General features: G+C 39.2%; 1 protein-coding gene across 10 annotated transcripts in view; it reads left to right on the forward strand.

Moving 5' to 3' along the window:
• The window catches only part of WDR7 (WD repeat domain 7), a 354382-nt gene that overhangs the window by 276756 nt on the left and 57825 nt on the right, over window positions 1-19801 (forward strand). For all 10 annotated transcript variants that reach the window (XM_042962008.1, XM_015536841.2, XM_042962015.1 and 7 more), the window contains one exon: window positions 6032-6131. In XM_042962008.1, coding sequence (XP_042817942.1) covers window positions 6032-6131 — 100 coding nt within the window. The remainder of the gene's footprint in view (window positions 1-6031; window positions 6132-19801) is intronic.

The following is a 19801-nucleotide window of genomic DNA, read 5'->3' on the forward strand; positions in this document are numbered from 1 at the left end:
TTGATTAGCTTTTAAGTAATTTTTGTTTACGTTAATAAAGAAACCTCCATGCAAATCCAGCAGAGTGTAACTGAATGACTCTCTAAAAAGTTATTTCATGCAAATTAAAACAAAAATGTGATACCATTTTTTTCCTTGTGTTGGTAAAAAAGAAAATTTGGTAATACCAAGTGGGGGGTACTCTCTTACTTTTAGAGGGAATTGAAGGTAAATTGACATTGCCTATCAAATGTAAAATGTGTGTATGCTTTAATCCAGAGTCTTGCTTTGAGGATTCTGTCCTACAAAAACATTCACTTATATATACAAGGATCCACATACAGTACAACCTAACTGTCAGAAAGGGAATTGTTAAATGATGGAATATACGTACAGAGGAATGAAATGCAGGAATGAGAAAGAATGATGTGGGAGCCCGTATACTGACATAGGAGGGGGGTGGTTCCATGAAGTGTTGAGAGAAGAAAAGAAAGTTGCAGAATAGGATGGGTAATACGGTATCATTTCTGTAAACAAAACTAGAAAAAACTCTCAGAAGATGCACCAAATCGTTAATAGTAGTCAACCGTTGGCGAGGAAAGGGGTTACCATGAGAGTGAGGACTGACTTTTTATTATATACATAATGGCGGTGTTTGAGTTTTTATTTGATTTATTTTTTTATTATTTTTTAAATGTCTATTTACTTTTAAGAGAGAGACAGTGTGCAAGTGGGGGAGGGGCAGAGAGAGAGGGAAACACAGAATCTGAAGCAGGCTCCAGGCTCTGAGCTCTCAGCACAGAGCCCGACGCAGGGCTCGAACTCACAAGTCGTGAGATCGTGACCTGAGCCGAAACTGGACATTTAACTAACTGACTGAGCCACCCAGGCACCCCTGAGTTTTTTTACAAGTACCTATTACCTTAATATCTTTTTTTTTTAATTTTTAAAAAAAAAATTTTTTTTTTTAACGTTTATTTATTTTTGAGACAGAGAGAGACAGAGCATGAACGGGGGAGGGTCAGAGAGAGGGAGACACAGAATCTGAAACGGGCTCCAGGCTCTGAGCTGTTAGCACAGAGCCTGACGCGGGGCTCGAACTCACGGACCGCAAGATCGTGACCTGAGCCGAAGTTGGCCGCTTAACCGACTGAGCCACCCAGGCACCCCCCTTAATACTTTTTCAACAAAAAGAGTCAAAAGTTTGTGAACGGTTTTAAATCAACATCAAGAATTTCTAAAAGCCATTCAATAGTCCTAATACCTCATTTACTTATGAAAATACATGTGTCAGGTATTTGGGGCAGTGCCAGATATAATTGTAAATAGTTATAAATTGTAAATAATCGTATTCATTCCATACATTCTGTTCTGCACACCCTTAGCATTTAGATGGTTTCATGTTAAGTTGGGGATTAATTTTGGATTTTTGAAGAGTGTTTCTTATTTTTTAACGCTCAAGGATATGAAAGTAGTAACAACCTGAGACTATTGCAGGTTACCAGAGTCATAGTGAAGAAAGAGACTCTACCGGTTTCTGTTTTCCTCCCAAATCATGTTTTTGCTAAGAGTTGATGTTTCCTTTTCCTGTGTGTTTCCAAATTGACTTTTAAATTTCACATCAGTTTTCTCTTATTTGAAGGCCACTTTTAATAAAGATAAAAAGATCACCAATTCAAAGGAGACTATAAATAGAGAGTACCGAAGCTCTTTCAAGACTCAGGCACTGGGTGCTTGGCACGCTCACAAGCAAAGTGATTTGCTCCAGGATCCTGCACTCAATTCACGTGTGTGTTTCACACGATAAACCGCTCCATTGTGGAGTGGATGTCACCCCGTTGTGACTTAGTCCTGAAGAGTCGAAGTCATAGATAGGGCTTTGGAGAAATAAGGTAACCTATTGCAGTGTTTACTAATGACTGATAAGTTATTTCTGTTAATTCTGTTTTGTGTGTGTGACAGTACCGTGTTCATTGACATTTTTGTGTGGCAGATTCTTAGCATAATCTTTATTTCCGTAACAACATTTATACCAAAAATACATACTTTCGTGTATACATCGTTACTTAGACTATATTTGCCTTCTTGAGTTTCAGCCTAGGTAGTCTTTTCTGGTTCCCTAAGGTAGAATTAAATAGTTTCCACTATGCAGCTGTTGGTCTCATGCTGATATATCCAGGTTACGGGGGGGCCTTTTCAGATAATTCCATGTAAATCTGCAGTTGTTTGTCTCAATTAAAAATAGATTTTTAGAGTGATCATGGGGCCGTTCTCTGTTTCTTGACTTCTGCCTAACTTTTTTGGACAGTTTTTATTTCCTTTGTTTCTTTACCTCATTATTTTAGACCCTATAAAATACTGGTCTTAAAAACCAGTATGTTTAGCACAGTTTATACACTAGTCCCCAAAGGACAGGCATAGTGTTTGAACTTATTACTGCATGACTTTTTACTGTTTGTTTGGACCACATTTATGTATTCATACATTCAACAAAAGATAAAGAAAAAAATAGGATGTTGGACTACACGGTAATGGAGGAAAGGCTGCTGTCTTCCACAAGATGCCCCATGAAGCTCTCCTTTGTCAAGATCATCTTGGAACAGAGACATAAACAAAGTGACTGTATGATCTGAGCCATGGAGACATCAGGCAGATGAGATTTTCAAGCAGAGGGAGCAGCAAGTGTTCAAGCTCCAAAGTGGAAACACTCTTGGCATATTCGAGAAAGTACAAGGAGATCAGTATAGTTAGAGCAGAGTGAGCAAGGGGAGAGCAGATGACGTCTGAGAGGTGGGACCACATCATGTAGCGTCTTGAGGGATGGTTGTGAACATAAGACATGTGACTTGATTTATGGTTGAAGAGGATGTCCCCGGGCGCATGTGGGCACTGATGAAAGTGTGGATATCAGGAACTAAACTTCTGGGATGGTAACCAGCCCAACCCCAGCAAGAAATACATTTTGTGACATTACCGAATTCTAGTTTATTCTTTTTTCACATGCTTGGGTGGTAGTGGATTCTCTAACTTAGCCGAGTTTCTTTGTGATGGGCCAAGCAACAGAGATCACTGTTTTAATTTGAATATAATGAAGGGACTCTCGCCAGGTTGTGACCCAAGAAAGCTGCCCAAGTGACATGGTATCAGTGCAGGGAGCTGGAGACTGAGATCCCATTTCACAAGACGCCACACACACCAGTCCTTATTCTAAGAACACCCCCCTTCCAAATTTTGGAGGAATTTAAGACTTTCACGTAGGATCAGGTCAAGGCTGGGATAATTTTAAAAACTGTAGTGGATCCTCCTCTTCAATCCAGTGATACCTTTGTGGGTAGGGGTAAATAAGGCCTATCTCACTATCCTTGATCTTGACAGCCCCTCAATAGAAAACTGGTTCGGGGCGCCTGGGTGGCGCAGTCGGTTAAGCGTCCGACTTCGGCCAGGTCACGATCTCGCGGTCCGTGAGTTTGAGCCCCGCGTCGGACTCTGTGCTGACAGCTCAGAGCCTGGAGCCTGTTTCAGATTCTGTGTCTCCCTCTCTCTCTGCCCCTCCCCTGTTCATGCTCTGTCTCTCTCTGTCTCAAAAATAAATAAACGTTAAAAAAAATTAAAAAAAAAAAAAAAAAAAAAAAAAGAAAACTGGTTCTAGGAGAGTAGTAGTCTAGGGGTATGGTGGATTCTGGAAACCCTCGGCAGAGATAGGCCTACTGCAGCAGCCAGTCCCTAGAGTAGACACTTATGAAGTGACTGCATGTATTTCTTCTTTTAAAAGAGACGCTGTATAAAATTTAACAAGAAATCCAGAGATAAAAACGTGCCATTAGACCTTCACTGTCCAGAACTGTTATATCATTTAGAAGTATTGCTCTAGCAGTAAATTGCAGAGAATGAAAATGCAGACCTGTAACATATAGCCCTTTCCAGGCAAACTAAAGCTTTCATACCAGGAATAGATTTTGACCTTTTTTTTTCTTCCATAAATTGTGGTGTTTATAGATGGTACAGAAACATGAAGTTGATATCCAGAGCACAGAAGATGACCAATGTAACAAAAACTTTTAAGATGCTAGTTTAAGTAACTTTCGTCCACACTAATGTATTTTACCACAGGTTTGTTTTGAGGAGGAGAATTTTGAGAGATAATTATAGTCCTGTTCTGCAGAAAGATTTAGGCAATATTACCACTACATCTGTGCAAAGTTTAATCATAGATTTTGAAAATACTTCTGGAAATTTTATTTTCCTATGGCTATTAGCCGGCACAGAATACTTAAGCCGTTTGTTAGATATTATGTTCCATGTTACTCTAATAAGGAATAGATTGTGTGTGCTTAAGTGTGTAGATGTAGGTGTAGACACATGGTGATGCCCGGTACCTAAACCACTGTAATTATTGAATAAGAAAGTAGTGTTTTTAAACTCTTCAGATTTTTATTTTCAATTCTAAGAAATTGGATTTTGAATGCTGATTCCTACCTTCTCTGATAGAGTGACATGATGCTTTAGACAGGAAAAACTTGGAGAAACTAACCTTTTACTAATCAGTTAATAGTGGGGAAGCTTCATATGTGTCAGAAGCCTTCAGTACCCTTTCTTCTCTCAAGCCAGTATACAGAGAGGACATCCCATACCTGAGCCCAGCAAAACCAGCAGGACATCCCAATATAGTGTCTTTCGTGTGACTAAAAAGATAAAACATTAATTTTCCACTGAAAGGAAAGAAGTCATGTCACTGGGTAAGGCTTAGAGATAGGACGAAAGTATTATTGAATCCACTACTTGCTAATAAGTACCAAACAAAAAGTTTTAAAACTTAATATCTTGTTTCCTAGATTTATGAAATGTGGGTGGATGTCATAATGAATGCCCAAACAGCTTTATCAGAATATCTCTGGTTTCAAAATCCTCACATTCAAACCTCTTTCTCTCTCTCAGCCTCTCAGAAATGTAGTCGCATGGCCAGGCAGTATTTTACTCAGTTTCAAGAAAGCATTAGAGCAGTAATTAATTTCCTTGCTGTCATGTTTTACCTCCCCGTCCCATCTTTAAAAAGATAATAATGGAAAAGTTAGCTTGGTAGTATGACATCAAAGAGAAAAAAGGCAACAGTTGTGTGGTAGAATTGTGCAATATCATAAATATTTAGGGTAAGCCACTTGTTCATCTGGGCAACTCATACTGAGTATATTGAAAACTCTTTGGGGATATAAAATCATACCTTAGTTATACTTGTAATAATCTTTATTCGTATCTTCCCAGGCTCCAGCCATATGGTCATGAAATCATTATGGCAAAGCATAGATCCGGAGTTCAGATACCTAATTCAGTTGAGAAAATTAATTTAGCAAAAAAGAAATAAAAGTAAATCAGCCTCTTACAACCTTCAAATCATCCTCCCTAAGCTTTCTTTTCATGTAATGCCAAATAAGTACCAAATATGTTTACTTACACTACTGTACTCGTAGCTCTCATTTAGATAAACTGGCAAATGTGGAAGATCTATGGAACTTGCCAGATAACTTTTTCTTGTGGCTAACTTACTAATTTCATTCTAAATTATTGATATCAACTTAAGCATAACATTTATGTAGCTTTTTATGATTGTTCTGCTAGAAAGAATATTTCACTGCTTAATACTCTAATAAAATGTGAGAACATAATCAGATTGAATATGTACGCCTTTTCATCTTTTCTGTTTCTGTTCGAATAGAAGTATTTGCATAATAGTTACTCCAGCAGAACTGAATGTCCATATTAAATCTCGTTTGTATTTGACCCTGTTTATCGTTTGAAAATTCAAGGGTGTTTGTAATGATGAAGTTGTCTTTTCCTGCCAGTAATTATTAACGGGACTAAGTGGTATTCCACGTCGTTTTTCTTTCAGTTGATTTTAAGAGCCACTAAAGTGCAACAGTTTTGAAAAATCTCAGTGTATTAATTATGATCTGTTTAAAAATATATGTCAGAGCCCACTTCCACCTCCAGGTTATCTCACCTGTTTTTTTTTGTTTGTTTGTTTTTGTTTGTGTTGTTGTTAAAATGTTCAATCCAGGTTCTACATGGTCAGCTATTATGAGCGGAATCACAGAATAGCCGTTGGAGCTCGCCACGGTTCAGTGGCCCTGTACGACATCCGGACTGGAAAATGTCAGGTAAATAAATCATTGCGACTTCCTCTCCATAAAGTGTGGAAGTTATTGAAAGGAGTGGGGGACTAGCGCTTCACCAGTTGACATGCTGAGCTGCTGGAACATTATGGATAATGCCAAAGGGATCAATAGTTTAATGAAGGACTCAGAGAATATAGAGCCCTACTGTCTTTATTCACTGGCGACGAAGGGCGGCCACAGATGGGTTCCTAACAGAGCCCAGAGAAAGGTGGTCCTGCTCACCAGCTCTTTGGCGGTAAATCTCTTCTTTCAAACAGAGTTTTCTGATTCTCCTATTTTTGCCATGTGTTGTCTGAGAAACTCTGGATGATACATTATTTTGATTAATAACTAAGCAAAAATTAATTTCCCAAGTAAAACCAGATATTTGGCAATTATAAGACAACATGCCAGCCAGAGTTTAAGAGAAGAAGAAAACCACAACAGCATTGAGTGTGGCTCTATAAAAGTGAGACTGATGAGATAATATATTATTTTTTATACTTTTATAACTCCTTGTATACTTTTATAACACTTTATTGCTGATGAAGAATCGTTCTTGATTTTGTTTTTCATCTCGATCACTGGATTCTCAAAATGTGCCAGTTGGTTAGACAGGGCACATCTGGCCCTGCTCTAGATAGAGGTGAATCAAAACTCTGAGACTTTAAATCTCTTTATCCCGGAGATCATACTATTAGCAAATGGCAAAACCAAGGCTAAGCTCCCCAGTGATTATGGTAAATTTATAGTGCTCATTGATAAATAGTTCCAAGTCATAATTTCTTATGTTTCATTGTAGCATTTATCAGTGCTGATCTATTCCACCATATTAGGAATTATATTCAACTGTATTAGGAATTTCAACTGTATTATGAAGAAATTCATAAGGCTATAGCTAAAATTTTAAACTGCCTCTTAAATTTAATCAGCATTTAATTTATTCTCCAAAAGCTCCCCTGGTTGCTTTTCATGAAACCGTAGTTCTAAGAAATGGTAACAGATGTTGGGGGGGGGAGAGTTTCAGGGTCAGACAAGTTTAGGGGAGACGACTGGAATGTTGAACACTTTTTTTTAAGTTTTTTAAAATTTTTATTTATATTGAGAAAGATATAGCGAGCAAGCGGGGGAGGGGCGGAGAGAGAGACAGAATACCAAGCAGTATATTTAGTACATTTAGACATTTTAGTGCCCCCATGATGTTTTTCCTACTTAGCTTCTTGATACCCCAAATGATCATTAGTGTTGTATGATTGAATAACGGTTACCTCCCAGCTCTGTATGAAAGTAAAGGTTACCCTTTCTTCTAATCACTCAGAACATGAAAACGAACCTAAATCTCTAAACTCAGTCTTCACTGCTTTAGCCAGTGACCAGTTATATCCAGTGACAATGGCACTTCGGGGATTCTCATAACTCTTTCATGGTGTCAGTGTTGTAGTATTTGAAATCAGTGAGTCAACAGTTGAAACAGAATACACAAGTATAGTTGTCATGTTCAGAAATGATGTCTTCTTAGGAGTGAATCCAAGGACTAGGAGTTTTGAACTGGGAATATGCAGTAACGCATTTCTTGAATTAGCTCTCCGCATCAGGTAACACAGAGAGGGGGACGGTTTCCCTAGCATGAGCGAAGACACAGAGATATGACATAAAACATGTAGAGAGGATAACTAGAAACTTCACTAGACTCTAAGGGTAGGGTTCCGATTTTGCAGGACGGTAAGGCTTATATAACCGTTATACAGGGAGCGTCACAGCTGATGGGAAGATGTGCTGTGACCTGGGCGGGGTGCCAGACTCTGAGGGGACATCCACGGGCCCAGTGGAAGCAGAGGACCCACGCCTGTGAGGGAGTGGAGGAGGAACGTGTAGGGTCCCTGTCATTGTCACCCCGTTGCTTGGTAAAGGATAGAACAGAAACACTAAGTCCTGTCCCTTACCTTTTGGCATTGGCTGCTGCTGTTTTGTTTTGTGTTTGTTTTTGTTTTTTTAAGTCCATTTTCTCTCGACTTGTTCTTCCCAAACATAATAGAAGATTATACAAAGCCACAGAATAAATACGCATATCTGTCTGGAGCATGAATTTGACTTCAGTGTAACTCTTGCCCAGATCTGCCTGCCCCGTTTCAGTAAATTCTACTGGGACACAACCACGCTGGTTGCTTGGATGACTTGCTCGTTGTCTGTGTTACTGTCGCACTGCAAGAGCGGAACTGAGTTGTTGTAGCCACTGAAGACCATATACTATATAGTCCGCAAAGCCGAAAATATTTAGTAGATGGCCCTTTACAGAAAAAGTTTGCTGACCTGCGCCTTGGCTAACTGAGGAGGGAGGGTTAAGTCATGTAACTGCCAAGTCAGTGGAAACACTGGACTGTAATACATCAGAGAAGAATAATTAGAAACTGTGTGGCTTGAAGCCCATCTCCACCACTTACGCGTCTCATAACCTCAGGGAGGTTTCTTAACCTCTCCGAGCTGAAGTTTCCCCGCCGCCAGTGGTGATAGAAATAGTGCCTGTTACTGTGAGAAGTAAATCGTGTAATTGATGTGAAATTCTTAGCACGGTGCCTGCCAGGCAGTTAGTCTTAGTAAGTGCTGGTTGTTGTCATATTCACAGAAACTTGGAAACCCATCCCGTTGCAGTTAAGTTGCATTAACTTTAGACAACACGCAAGGTCACTTGAAACATCAGGGTGTTTGTGGACTCTGGGACTAGTTCACATTCCTCGCTGGTGGACCAGGGAAGCAGAGTGCCAGAGGCCATGCGTGGATTTCCTTCCTAAAGGCAGCGCTTGCCGGTGGTGTTAGGCCGACTCTCGGCTGATGATGGAAATCAGAACTTTGATGTTAAAAATCCTGCTGTGGTGCTGACTACGTTTTTACCTGACAAGCGCTAACAAGTGAGGAATATACCTGACTCGACTTTTGCTTAATTAAAGAAAAAGAAACGTACCTCCCTAGGAAGTACTTAAATTTTGTCGGTAGGCAGCGTTCTCGATAAGCAGGCTAACGAAGTTCCGTGGATGCTTTAGAGCTACAGGTTTGTGTGTGGTTAAATCAGCGATGAAAATCCTCCCTCTGGCAATATCTGCCTTTGGTTTGGCAGACTGGATATTATGTCTCACTGATTCGCCAATCTTGGTGAAACACGTCCTTTGTGATAAATAACTGCTGGCTCTGTGCCAGTTTCTCCGAGGTACCTGTTAGCTAGTTTCCCTCATGAAGTTCTCACGGTGTCACTTGGAGGTAGCCGATCCACTCGGGTAGATCCAGATACTTACTTTCTTTGGCCATAGTGTTAGAAAAAAGGCAGTGACCTGTGGCAGAAAGTATGGCAGAAATCATCTAAATCTTATAAGAATTTTATTAAGGAAAAGTTTAAGTTCCTTCAAGAACTCATTTTTGGGAAAAAAAAAAAAACCACCTCATTTTTGAAGCTCATTTTTTAGTGTCTAGAACATAGTGGATGGGGGTGCCTGGGTGACTCAGTTGGTTAAGCGGCCGACTTCAGCTCAGGTCATGATCTCACGGTTCATGAGTTCAAGCCCCGCGTCAGGCTCTGTGCTGATGGCGTGGAGCCCGGACCTGTTTCGGATTCTGTGTCTCCGTCTCTCTCTCTGCCCTTTCCCCGCTTGTACTCTGTTTCTTTCTCTCTCTCTCTCTCTCTCTCTCTCTCTCTCTCTCTCTCTCTCTCTCTCTCAAAAATAAACATTAAAAAAAAATTTTTAAAAGAACATAGTGGATGCATAATAAAATACATGTTGATCAAATAAAACACGGTGAGTCTTAGGAGTAAAAAATATAGTAAGAAACATTGTATGACGTGGTAAATAAAAATAAAGTATCCTTAATTATATTAAATATATATTTGTAATCTTAGGCATAATTATATTCTGGTATGTCAGAAACCCTCCCTCCCTTCTTCCTCTAATTGTTGTTTCTAAGGGATATCAGATAGGATATTTTTTCAGAAATAGCCCAGAGAACCTCTTTGTTATGAGTCATGAAAAGTACCTGTATGTGTCTTGGTGAATCCGTCTTTGCTGACCCCTTTTAAAAAATGCATTTTGTAATCCTTTCTGTAGCTACCATTTGCTCCTGTCCTTTCTCTCACTAGTGTACATATTGAATGACTGGCCTGTAGCTCCTCCTTCGCCCCACACCTTCTAGCTTCCACCTTTGCAGAGCCGCTGAAACCACATACTCAGACATCACTGGGGTTCTCTGGTCCACACCATGACCAAGGGGTCCCTCTTCTCACATTCTGTCTTTTGACTTCCACAGCTCTATCACTTATCTTGATTTTTCATTTTACTGTAGCCTTAGCTGGTTTTCTTAATGTCTTGGGGTATCCTAATGTTAATTTTTTATATATATAAATTTTTAAATATTTACTTATTTTGAGACAGGTGGGGCAGAGAGAGAGGGAGGGAGAATGAGTTCTAAGCAGGCACTGAACTGTCAGCGTGCCCAACATGGAGCTTGAGCTCACAAACCAAGAGATCATGATCTGAGCCAAAACCAAGAGCCAGACGTGTCACCAACTGAGCCAGTCAGATGCCCCCAACCCCTAATGTTACTTCTTACTGCTCTACTGCCCAGAGCCTGATTTTCTTCACTCACCTGTTCTTTTTCCTGACTTTGGCTAAGAATCCGTACATTATCATTGACTGTTCCTCTTAGCGGGTGAGACAGATCAGGTCTACAGCCTGGGCTCAGCCTAAACTCCAGCCCTAAGGCTTTTATCTGCTAGACATTTCCATTTCGCTTCTTGTCATTGTTTCAGATTCAGTGTTTTAGAAAATCTCTCCAAGGCTACATTCTACCTGCTTCTTTCCTAACCTGCCTTTTTCTGTTAAGGGCCCAATTATATAATGATATCACAATTCCTATTCCTTGTCCTTCACCCATTCATACCCAGTCACTGAGCTCAGTCAACTTTTCTTAGCAATATACCTGAAATCTACCTTTTCTTCTGCTAACAACCTAAATTAGGCCCTTGACCTGTGTGCTTCAAGGTCTTTGAGATTCTGGCCTTGATTGTCATACATAATCCCCTCCTCCTCTGAGCTCCGTTTTATTCAATAACACTGTGCCGTGCTGTCCCCTGTCTTGGTCCTCTCCCAGGGTACGTAGGAAAGCATTCAAAAATATCTGTAGGATGATCTGTTGCAAACACAGTAAAGATTTCAAGAAACGCCCCTTTCCCATTACACTTCTCTTTAGATTGTATTGAAATGTCTGATTTCACTGAATATATACAGCTGTACACTTGCTGTATATTTATAGGTGAAGTGCTGCTGGTTAACAGAAATGCTGAGGATAATCCACATTAACATAATGAAAATTGGCCCTGTTTTCATTAACGTTTCTATAGAAATTTATTTTCCTTTGACCTTCCTTTGAATTCCTTACACCCCCGTGAATCTATATGGCCTTCTCAAATTCTTTACTTCTACCATATTTCTGGTTTGGATAAATTATAATTATTTCTTTAATAGCATTTGTGACCTACCAAATTTGATATTAAAATTAATTAGCAAGTTATATATCTATGTCTAATAGCAGTATTAGAGCAGATTCTGGAGGCAAACTGACTTGGGTTTGAATCCTTGCTCAGCCCTTATTAGCTTTGTGGCCTAAGCAAGGTACTTAAATTCTTTATGCTTTAGGGTTTTTATTTTTTGCCTATAAAATGGACATAATAATTCTCATAACATTGTGTTGTAAAGATTAAAAGAATGTATATAAAGCAAATGTCAGCCAATAGTAAGGGCTTAAAAACTGTTACCATCATAATTATTATTTAGTCATTAGTTAAATAATCAGTCAGCCTCATTCCGTTCACTCCTGCTGTTGTACGTTATACTTCATACCAAGTAAATCTATTACAATTTCTTTCTTACGATTTTCTTTGCTGCTGTTTCCAGGACTACTTGATTAATCTTGCAAGTAGAATGAATGGAATATCAAGCCAAGTAATTAGCAGATTTCACCATTTGACTGATCTGTCCTCAGCCATTTATGTTTAATAGTTGTCCTTTTGTTTATCCTGATTTTCCATACCATTAATCTGTTGTCCTACTGATACACTTTTTTTCAATGATTTTTTAAAAATCATTACAAATACTACTTTTAGTGTTACTGCTATATAAGAATCTTTTCAAGTAAAGTAATTTTAGGCCAATTTTTAAATATACTATTCTCAGCTGCCAGCATAGCTCAGTTTTTGGCCCATCTGATTGCGTATGTTTAAAGTCTTCTATTAATCACCACTGGATTTGTTTTTAAGAACTTTATTACTATGTAATTTTCCACACCTGTTTTCTTCATCCTTTTTAAGATATAAAAGATGAAGTCAGTAATTCAGCCATTTGATTATTATTATTTTCAGTTTCTCACTTGTTAGCATAATTTTTTTGTAGTTTCTCTCGGTTTCAACAGGAGTGGTTGTGAGTGTTCTCATTCTCCCTCATTTGCATATGATGTGTTCCTTATCCCTTTGTTACTTATCTATTGAAATTCAGTCTAGTTCATTTATAAACTTAACCTTTTTATGTAAACCACAAGCCATTTTTATGATCCATAGGTGGGTGGCTGCTTTCATAACTCAAAAGAAAACTGTCGTTAGAATCTTAACTAGTTTTTATTAGGTCTAAAGTTGGTGTAAAATTTTTTATTCTGCTTCATCTCTGGATCTGGCAGGCTATCGCCAATGCCTGATTCGGTTTCTTCTTTTTTGCCAGCATGAAGCTTCCCGTAAGTTTTGTTGTTTTTTTTTTTCCCTCTCTCTGACAGAAGTATTTTGTTTTCTTTTTTCTTTTTTTTTTTTTTACTTTTTTTTTATTTAATTTTTTTTTAATTTACATCCAAATTAGTTAGTATATAGTGCAACAATGATTTCAGGAGTAGATTCCTTAATGCCCCTTACCCATTTAGCCCATCCTCCCTCCCACACTTCCTTCAGTAACCTTCTGTTTGTTCTCCATATTTATGAGTCTCTTATGCTTTGTCCCCCTCCCTGTTTTTATATTATTTTTGATTCCCTTCCCTTACGTTCATCTGTTTTGTCTCATAAGTCCTCATATGAGTGAAGTCATATGATATTTGTCTTTCTCTGACTAATTTCACTTAGCATAATACCCTCCAGTTCCATCCACGTAGTTGCAAATGGCAAGATTTCATTCTTTTTGATTGCCGAGTAATACTCCATTGTATATATATCCCACATCTTCTTTATCCATTCATCCATCGATGGGCATTTGGGCTCTTTCCATACTTTGGCTATTGTTGATAGTGCTGCTCTAAACATTGGGGTGCATGTGCCCCTTCGAAACAGCACACCTGTATCCCTTGGATAAATACCTAGTAGTGCAATTGCCGGGTCATAGGGTAGTTCTATTTTTAGTTTTTTGAGGAACCTCCATACTGTTTTCCACAGTGGCTGCACCAACTTGCATTCCCAAGTATTTTGTTTTCTTTGACAATAATCTGCTGATACCTAGCCAGTCAGAATTGAGTAATTTGGATAATTTCCATCCTCTCCTTGAGAAGTCTAGATACAGTGTTTGAATGATTAGCATTTACATGAGAACAAGAGAAGAGGAAGAGGTGTGGCAGCTGGTGAAAGAGGAAGTCTACCTGCTTTTTTCTCTGGCATTCCATTTTTTCCCAAAATGAATTATATTGATTGCTTCTTTCAATTATAAATGTAATTCGTGTTCATTTAAAAAATAACCTGAAGCAGTAACAAAATATTTAAAGCGGAAAGTTAAAGCCTACTGTTACCTGTAGTTTAAATTCCTGTTTTAGCTGTTTGAATACTTTGAGTCTTGTTTCTGTAATATACAAATAATATTATTCCCTCCCTCTTCCCCAGTATAATAGTTTCCTGCAGCCTGCTTTTTTTTGTACTTAACAGTGTTTTATCTCTTCCTGTGAGTCCGTATATCTCCTTCAATAATAGCAAGTATGTAATGAATGCCTACTTTTAGCTGTAAATAAAACAGGCATACTGCCCTCAACTAGCTTCTGTTCTAGTGAGAGGAGAGGAGACAAGTAAGAAACTAACAAGGAAATATCAGGTAGTGGTAGGATAATACAGTGGAATGACTGGGTACCGCTTTAGGGACTCAGGGATGAGCACATTGAGGGGATGGCATTTAACCTCAGACTGTGCCACCATCTAGAAGAAGGGCATTATAAGGAGCAGGTAGTATAGAGAGTAAGGTTTGAACAGTGAAAAGTTTGGGGAACAGAGAAAAGGCAAGTGCAGAGGGCACTGATTTTGTGAGCAAGTGGAAGATAGTTTTGAGATGGCATGGGATAGGAAAGGAAGAATTCCAATCCAGAAGGCCAAGGTGGGGATCTCGGATTTTATTCTAGTATGATGAAATGCCTTCAGCAAATTTTAAGCAGGGAAATTATATGATCTGTATTTTAAAATTATTTTGTATTTGTTGTTTTTGGAAGGCTTTTGTTCTTTATTTCACAACATTGGATTCATAGGAAATACACTACTCTGAAAGTTAAAAAAAAAATCTTAGCGCATCATAGCTAGAATTCCCAGGTGACAAACATTAATCTAGCGTGTTCCTTATAAAATGTAAAATACTTTATATTTTTCATGTAAAATACTTTAGAAAACTGTTTTTCTATTGATGAAATATTCAAATTGAATCCAGCTTTGCGTTCTTACAAACAAGGATGCAGTAAACATCTTTGAATATATGTCTTTATACACCAATACTTTTTTCTCTGTAAGATAGGTTCTAAAAATTGGAATCGGTGTGATCCATTTTTATTTTAAAAGATTGCTTGCTGCTGAGGTGGGAGTCGGGTTGTTGCAGTGGAAACGGAGAAAAGTGGAAAGACGAAGGAGAGCCACCAGGTTTTGGTGATTGTTCACATGTAGGTGCGGTGCGGGGCTGTTAAGGGGGAGGCGGGGGGTGAGACAGAAGAATTCAGGGTGATCCAGGTGTGAGCCATGAGCAGCTCTTACAGATGGATTATGATGCCGTAACAACCGGGAGAAAAGCAGGCTGGGAGTAGGAATGAAGTTCAAGACGTCAGCATTGGACACATTAAGTGCAAAGGGCTGTTTTAATCGGTTTGGATGACTGCATAGTATTCCAAAACACAGATGTAGGAGAGACCATTGACCAGTCCTCTATCAATTAACATTTAAGCTCTCTACCCTGCCTTTCTCACCATTACAAACAGTGTTGCATCGAATGGCCTAATTTATATAACTTTTCATGCCTATCTGATATGTTAGAGTAAATTCCTGGTTGTAGAGTACTAAGTCAGAAGATTTCTGCCTCTGATTGCCAGAATGCTCTGAAACTTGAAACTGCCCACAGTTGATGGGCATTAGTTTTTCACACCCTCCCTAATATTCCTGTGAATAACAAACAGAATGACTCTTGAACCACAATTATTCTTATAAAAAATGAAACCTCACAGTTTGTGTGTTTTGCTCTTGTATTTGTCATCCTATTCAACAGACAATTTATCCATTTATTGAGGAGTTATCATTCATCTTATCTTTTAAAGTATTATACAAAAATAAAGTTAAAATTAAAAAAATTTATGATGGCTCTTCTCTGTACCAGATACCATATTATAAGCAAGATAGCAACAAAATAAATAGGAACTATTCCTACCCTCAAGGAGTTTATGATTTGGTATGTGAGATAAGACATAAGCCCATAATTGAAATACTGTGATCATGCTTTCTAGCAGGGCAATCTAGAATGCCGTGGGAGAACATAGGAGGCATGCTAGCCCAGACTTGCTTAGGAATCTCGGGAGAATGGTCTGGAAGGGTTCTCTAAAGGAGAGGGCATCTGAATTGAGCCATTAGCAATTAGAAAAGAGGAAAGGGAAGGGACATTATGCCAGGCAGAAGGCATAATTCTGCATAATTTACAACATCTGCAAAGCCCAGAGGAAGAAGAAAGCTTAAGGGAAGCTTGCTTATGAAAAACCAAAAGCTTTGTCCCAGATTATGTGAATGGTTCATGTCATAGCAATTTTCAGATTAGCATTACACCTGGAATTGCATAAATCTTAAAACAGTTTTTCCAGTAGATCAGTAGAGACACCCTTTATCTGTGACTTATTAAATACTAAGTCAGTAACAGATTTTGTAAAGTTATATGCTGTTAGCAAAGTGTTAAAGAAACGACTGAATGCTGGCTTTCTCCGTAAATAATATTTTATTTCCATAAAAGAATATTTTTCCATAAATAATATTTTTAAAAAGGGGCTTGGCAAGATATGAAAATGTTTTCAGCATGAGATTTAAAGCACTCGAGTGAAAATAAACCATATAATTCTCTCTAATACGTTTAATTTTGGCAAGCAGTCTAAGGCTACTATATATCAAAAGAAAGCTAATATTCAAGACTTAACAAAACTGTCAGCAAACACACCTATATTAATAGAAGTTTGGAAAACAATATGTTCTTCTCTCTAAAAATAACAAAGATTTTACTCGTAGTTAGAAGGAGCTATGGACCTTAGGGATCTGGTGGACAGTAAGATTGATGTTTCTTTAAGGCAGAGTTTTGAAGCTTCGGGCACAGTTTTCACTGAGCAGAAGTCTATAACGCTTATACATCAAGGGCACTTATGTGGTGATTGCAAAAATTGCAGTGACAATTGACTACAGTACTTAGTCAGACTGTGACATTTTAGGTATTTTCTTCCTGCTCTTTTCAGCAGCTGGTTTTATGGCAGGTGCAACCAGAAATATGGCATCGGGGGTGATAGTAAGATGAATGGTTGGGGAAGACAATGGCTTCCCGACACCGTGTTGAAGAATTACCTAACAAGCTTCCTGTTTTGAAAGTGAAATGCTATTTAGAGAAGAATCTCTGGGAAGAGAAACAGATATCTGGAGCAGTGCTTGAAATCAGGCCATCATTTATTCTGGAAGTTTAAACATTTTTGAAGAATATTTTGAACTGACTGTGTGTGTTTCTGTTGTTTATCTCCTCTTATCACTCGCTGAGTATTTCTTATATCTGTGTTACACTTTGAATGGTGGCATTCAGGATTTTTGCACCAAGAAGGAAAATTAAAATACTTGGTAATATCTGTAGTTGGAAATACATCAGTCAGAGAATTCTGTTTACAAGCCCAGCAGAGTTGTTACAAGCATTTCAACATCCTTGCACAAGCTTAGATAGACTAACGTTTATTTTTAATCTCAAATTCACGTTTTATCTACATTTCTAAATGCCATTCAATTTCCTTGCTAGCTGTCTCTTTTTCCTCTTAACACATAAAAAAAAATGAAAGTGCACATGTGTATGTATATATGTATGTGTGTTCAGGTATTTAGATATCCCATGTATACTTAGTATATAAAATTAGAAAATATTAGGTGAGTCACAGATCATTGAATTCATTCTGGATGCATTGCTTTGTAGTCTTTGTATCCACTCTTGATATATAAGGTACTTAGAACAAGGACTGGCATGTAGTAACCATTCAATAAATTTGATTCATAAGTACCCTAAAACACATATGAGGGCATGCCTCTATAGCTCATGATAGGTTCTAAATAGATGTTGATGATTTAAATGAGCTTTCTGTCAAAATTTGGTAGCTCCTATCCTAAATAGAGCTCTTGATGGAGTTCACATCTAAGTGGGGGAGGAGGTCAGAGGAGGTACATAAAAGTCCCTGGATCTAGCAGAGTCAGCCCCAGAAGCTGCTCAGTTCATCAAAAATGTTGCTCAAGTGTGGAATCATGTAAAATTATATGTATCTTAAACATTTCATTTTAATTTAGATCCTGTCAAGATAATTTTATTTTTCTTCTCTTGATGTGAGACCAGCGCTTTTCCTTTCTATAATTGGACCACTGATTATAGTTCTAGAACATTCTTCCTGAGCCATGCCATCTTCTGTTTAAGTAAGTTGAGAAATTAAAGATACATATAAAGCAGTCTCAGAGTATCAGAGACGCCTGGGTGGCTCAGTCAGTTAAGCATCCGACTTCGACTTCGGCGCAGGTCATGACCTCACCATTCCCAAGTTCGAGCCCCACGTCAGGCTCTGTGCTGACAGCTCAGAGCCTGTAGCCTATTTCGGATTCTGTGTCTCCCTCTCTGTCTCTGCCCCACCCCCACTCATGCACGCACGTGTGCTCTCTCTCCCTCTCTCTCTCTCTCTCTCAAAAATAAACATTAAAAAAAAAATTTTTTTTAAGCAGTCTCAGAGTATAATCCTAGATGTTTATACTTTGCCCGGTCTTGTGCATTTGTCTCACACCTAATTTCATGAGTGTGTCTATGTATGTGTCCTTCTAGAGCCATCTTCCCACTGGTACTTTATAATTTCATGTGATATTTATTTCAACTGCCTATTTACGTTGACGAGCACAAGTAGCATGGCTTTGGTTAACTCCAGGTCAAAGAGCGCCCACCTCGGGGGAGCAGTGGTGAGTGAGCCTGTTGACTGCTGGCATTCCTCAGGGAGTGGGCATCAGTCAGGATGCTTTACAGAGGGAATAGAGTGTATTGGTTAATGCCAAGCGTCAGTAAAGTCAAGGTCATTTGAGAGACATTCTGTTGCACGGTGCCCAGAAGTATTTACGCGACACCATGGAATACAGAAGGGAATGAATGTGACCACTCCTGTGGGCGAGGTGTTTCCAACCCAGCAGAGATGACAGAGATGAAACGAGTGAGTGCGATCAAGGGTGTCGGTGCCACCACAGAGGGTGACAGGCCACCAGGTAGGAAAGGGTGAGTCCCGTGGAGGTAGGAAACAAGAACAGGAAAAGGTTCCTGAAGAAGGTGACATGTGAGTTGCATCTTGGGTAGCTGTTCCGTAGGCACACGTGGAGGAAGAAAACTTTTCGGAGAGAGGGTGAAACATCAGTAGTAGTGCAGAGGCATATTGTTTAGCTTATGTGCATCCCAGGAACTTTAGCGTTTGGGCTGTGCTGGGAGCAGAGGCTGCAAGGGAGTGTGGAAGTGAGAAGGGAAGAGACAGAAAGCCAGCGGGGAGGAGGGGTGACATGGTGGGAGGCCTCTCCTCGATGGATTGCTCCATAGTTTCAGTGCCACAGGTCAGCAGAGACAAACTCAGAAGCCTACACAGGTAAGGCAGGGAGCATGAATTAATAGAACAAAGTAAGCCCACTTGGTTTATCTTTCATTTTTCCATGGTTGATAGCACTTTTCCAAAGAATGTTTATCATTTTTTTTAAGAGCGGGTTGGTTTGTTTATTTTTAGAGAGAGAGCATGTGCAGGTAGAGGAGGGGTGGAGGGAGGGCCAGAGAGAGAGAGAATCTTAAGCAGGCTCCATGCCCCCAGCGCAGAGCCCAAATGCAGAGCTGGAGCTCACAACTGTGAGATCATGATGTGAGTCGAAGGACGCTTAGCCGACTGAGCCACCCAGGCGCCCCAGAAATGTTTATCTTTCTAACACTACTCTCTGGAAAACAGCAGTGTAAGCCTTTAGTAAAATGCTACGGGCTATTCTCCTTGAACAGTAGGGATAGAACTGGGAGGGGGGGCTGCTGTGGTGCCTGTGTAGACAGATCAGCTGCAGCTCAGTTCCTGTCAGTGGTGCCGTGTGGAATTGTGGACCTAGTGTTGCCTTATCTTCTGATTTTTCAAGAGGGCTGAAAATACAGAGTTTTATT

The sequence above is a fragment of the Panthera tigris genome, chromosome D3 (genome assembly GCF_018350195.1).
Source record: "Panthera tigris isolate Pti1 chromosome D3, P.tigris_Pti1_mat1.1, whole genome shotgun sequence".
Classification (NCBI taxonomy): domain Eukaryota; kingdom Metazoa; phylum Chordata; class Mammalia; order Carnivora; family Felidae; genus Panthera; species Panthera tigris.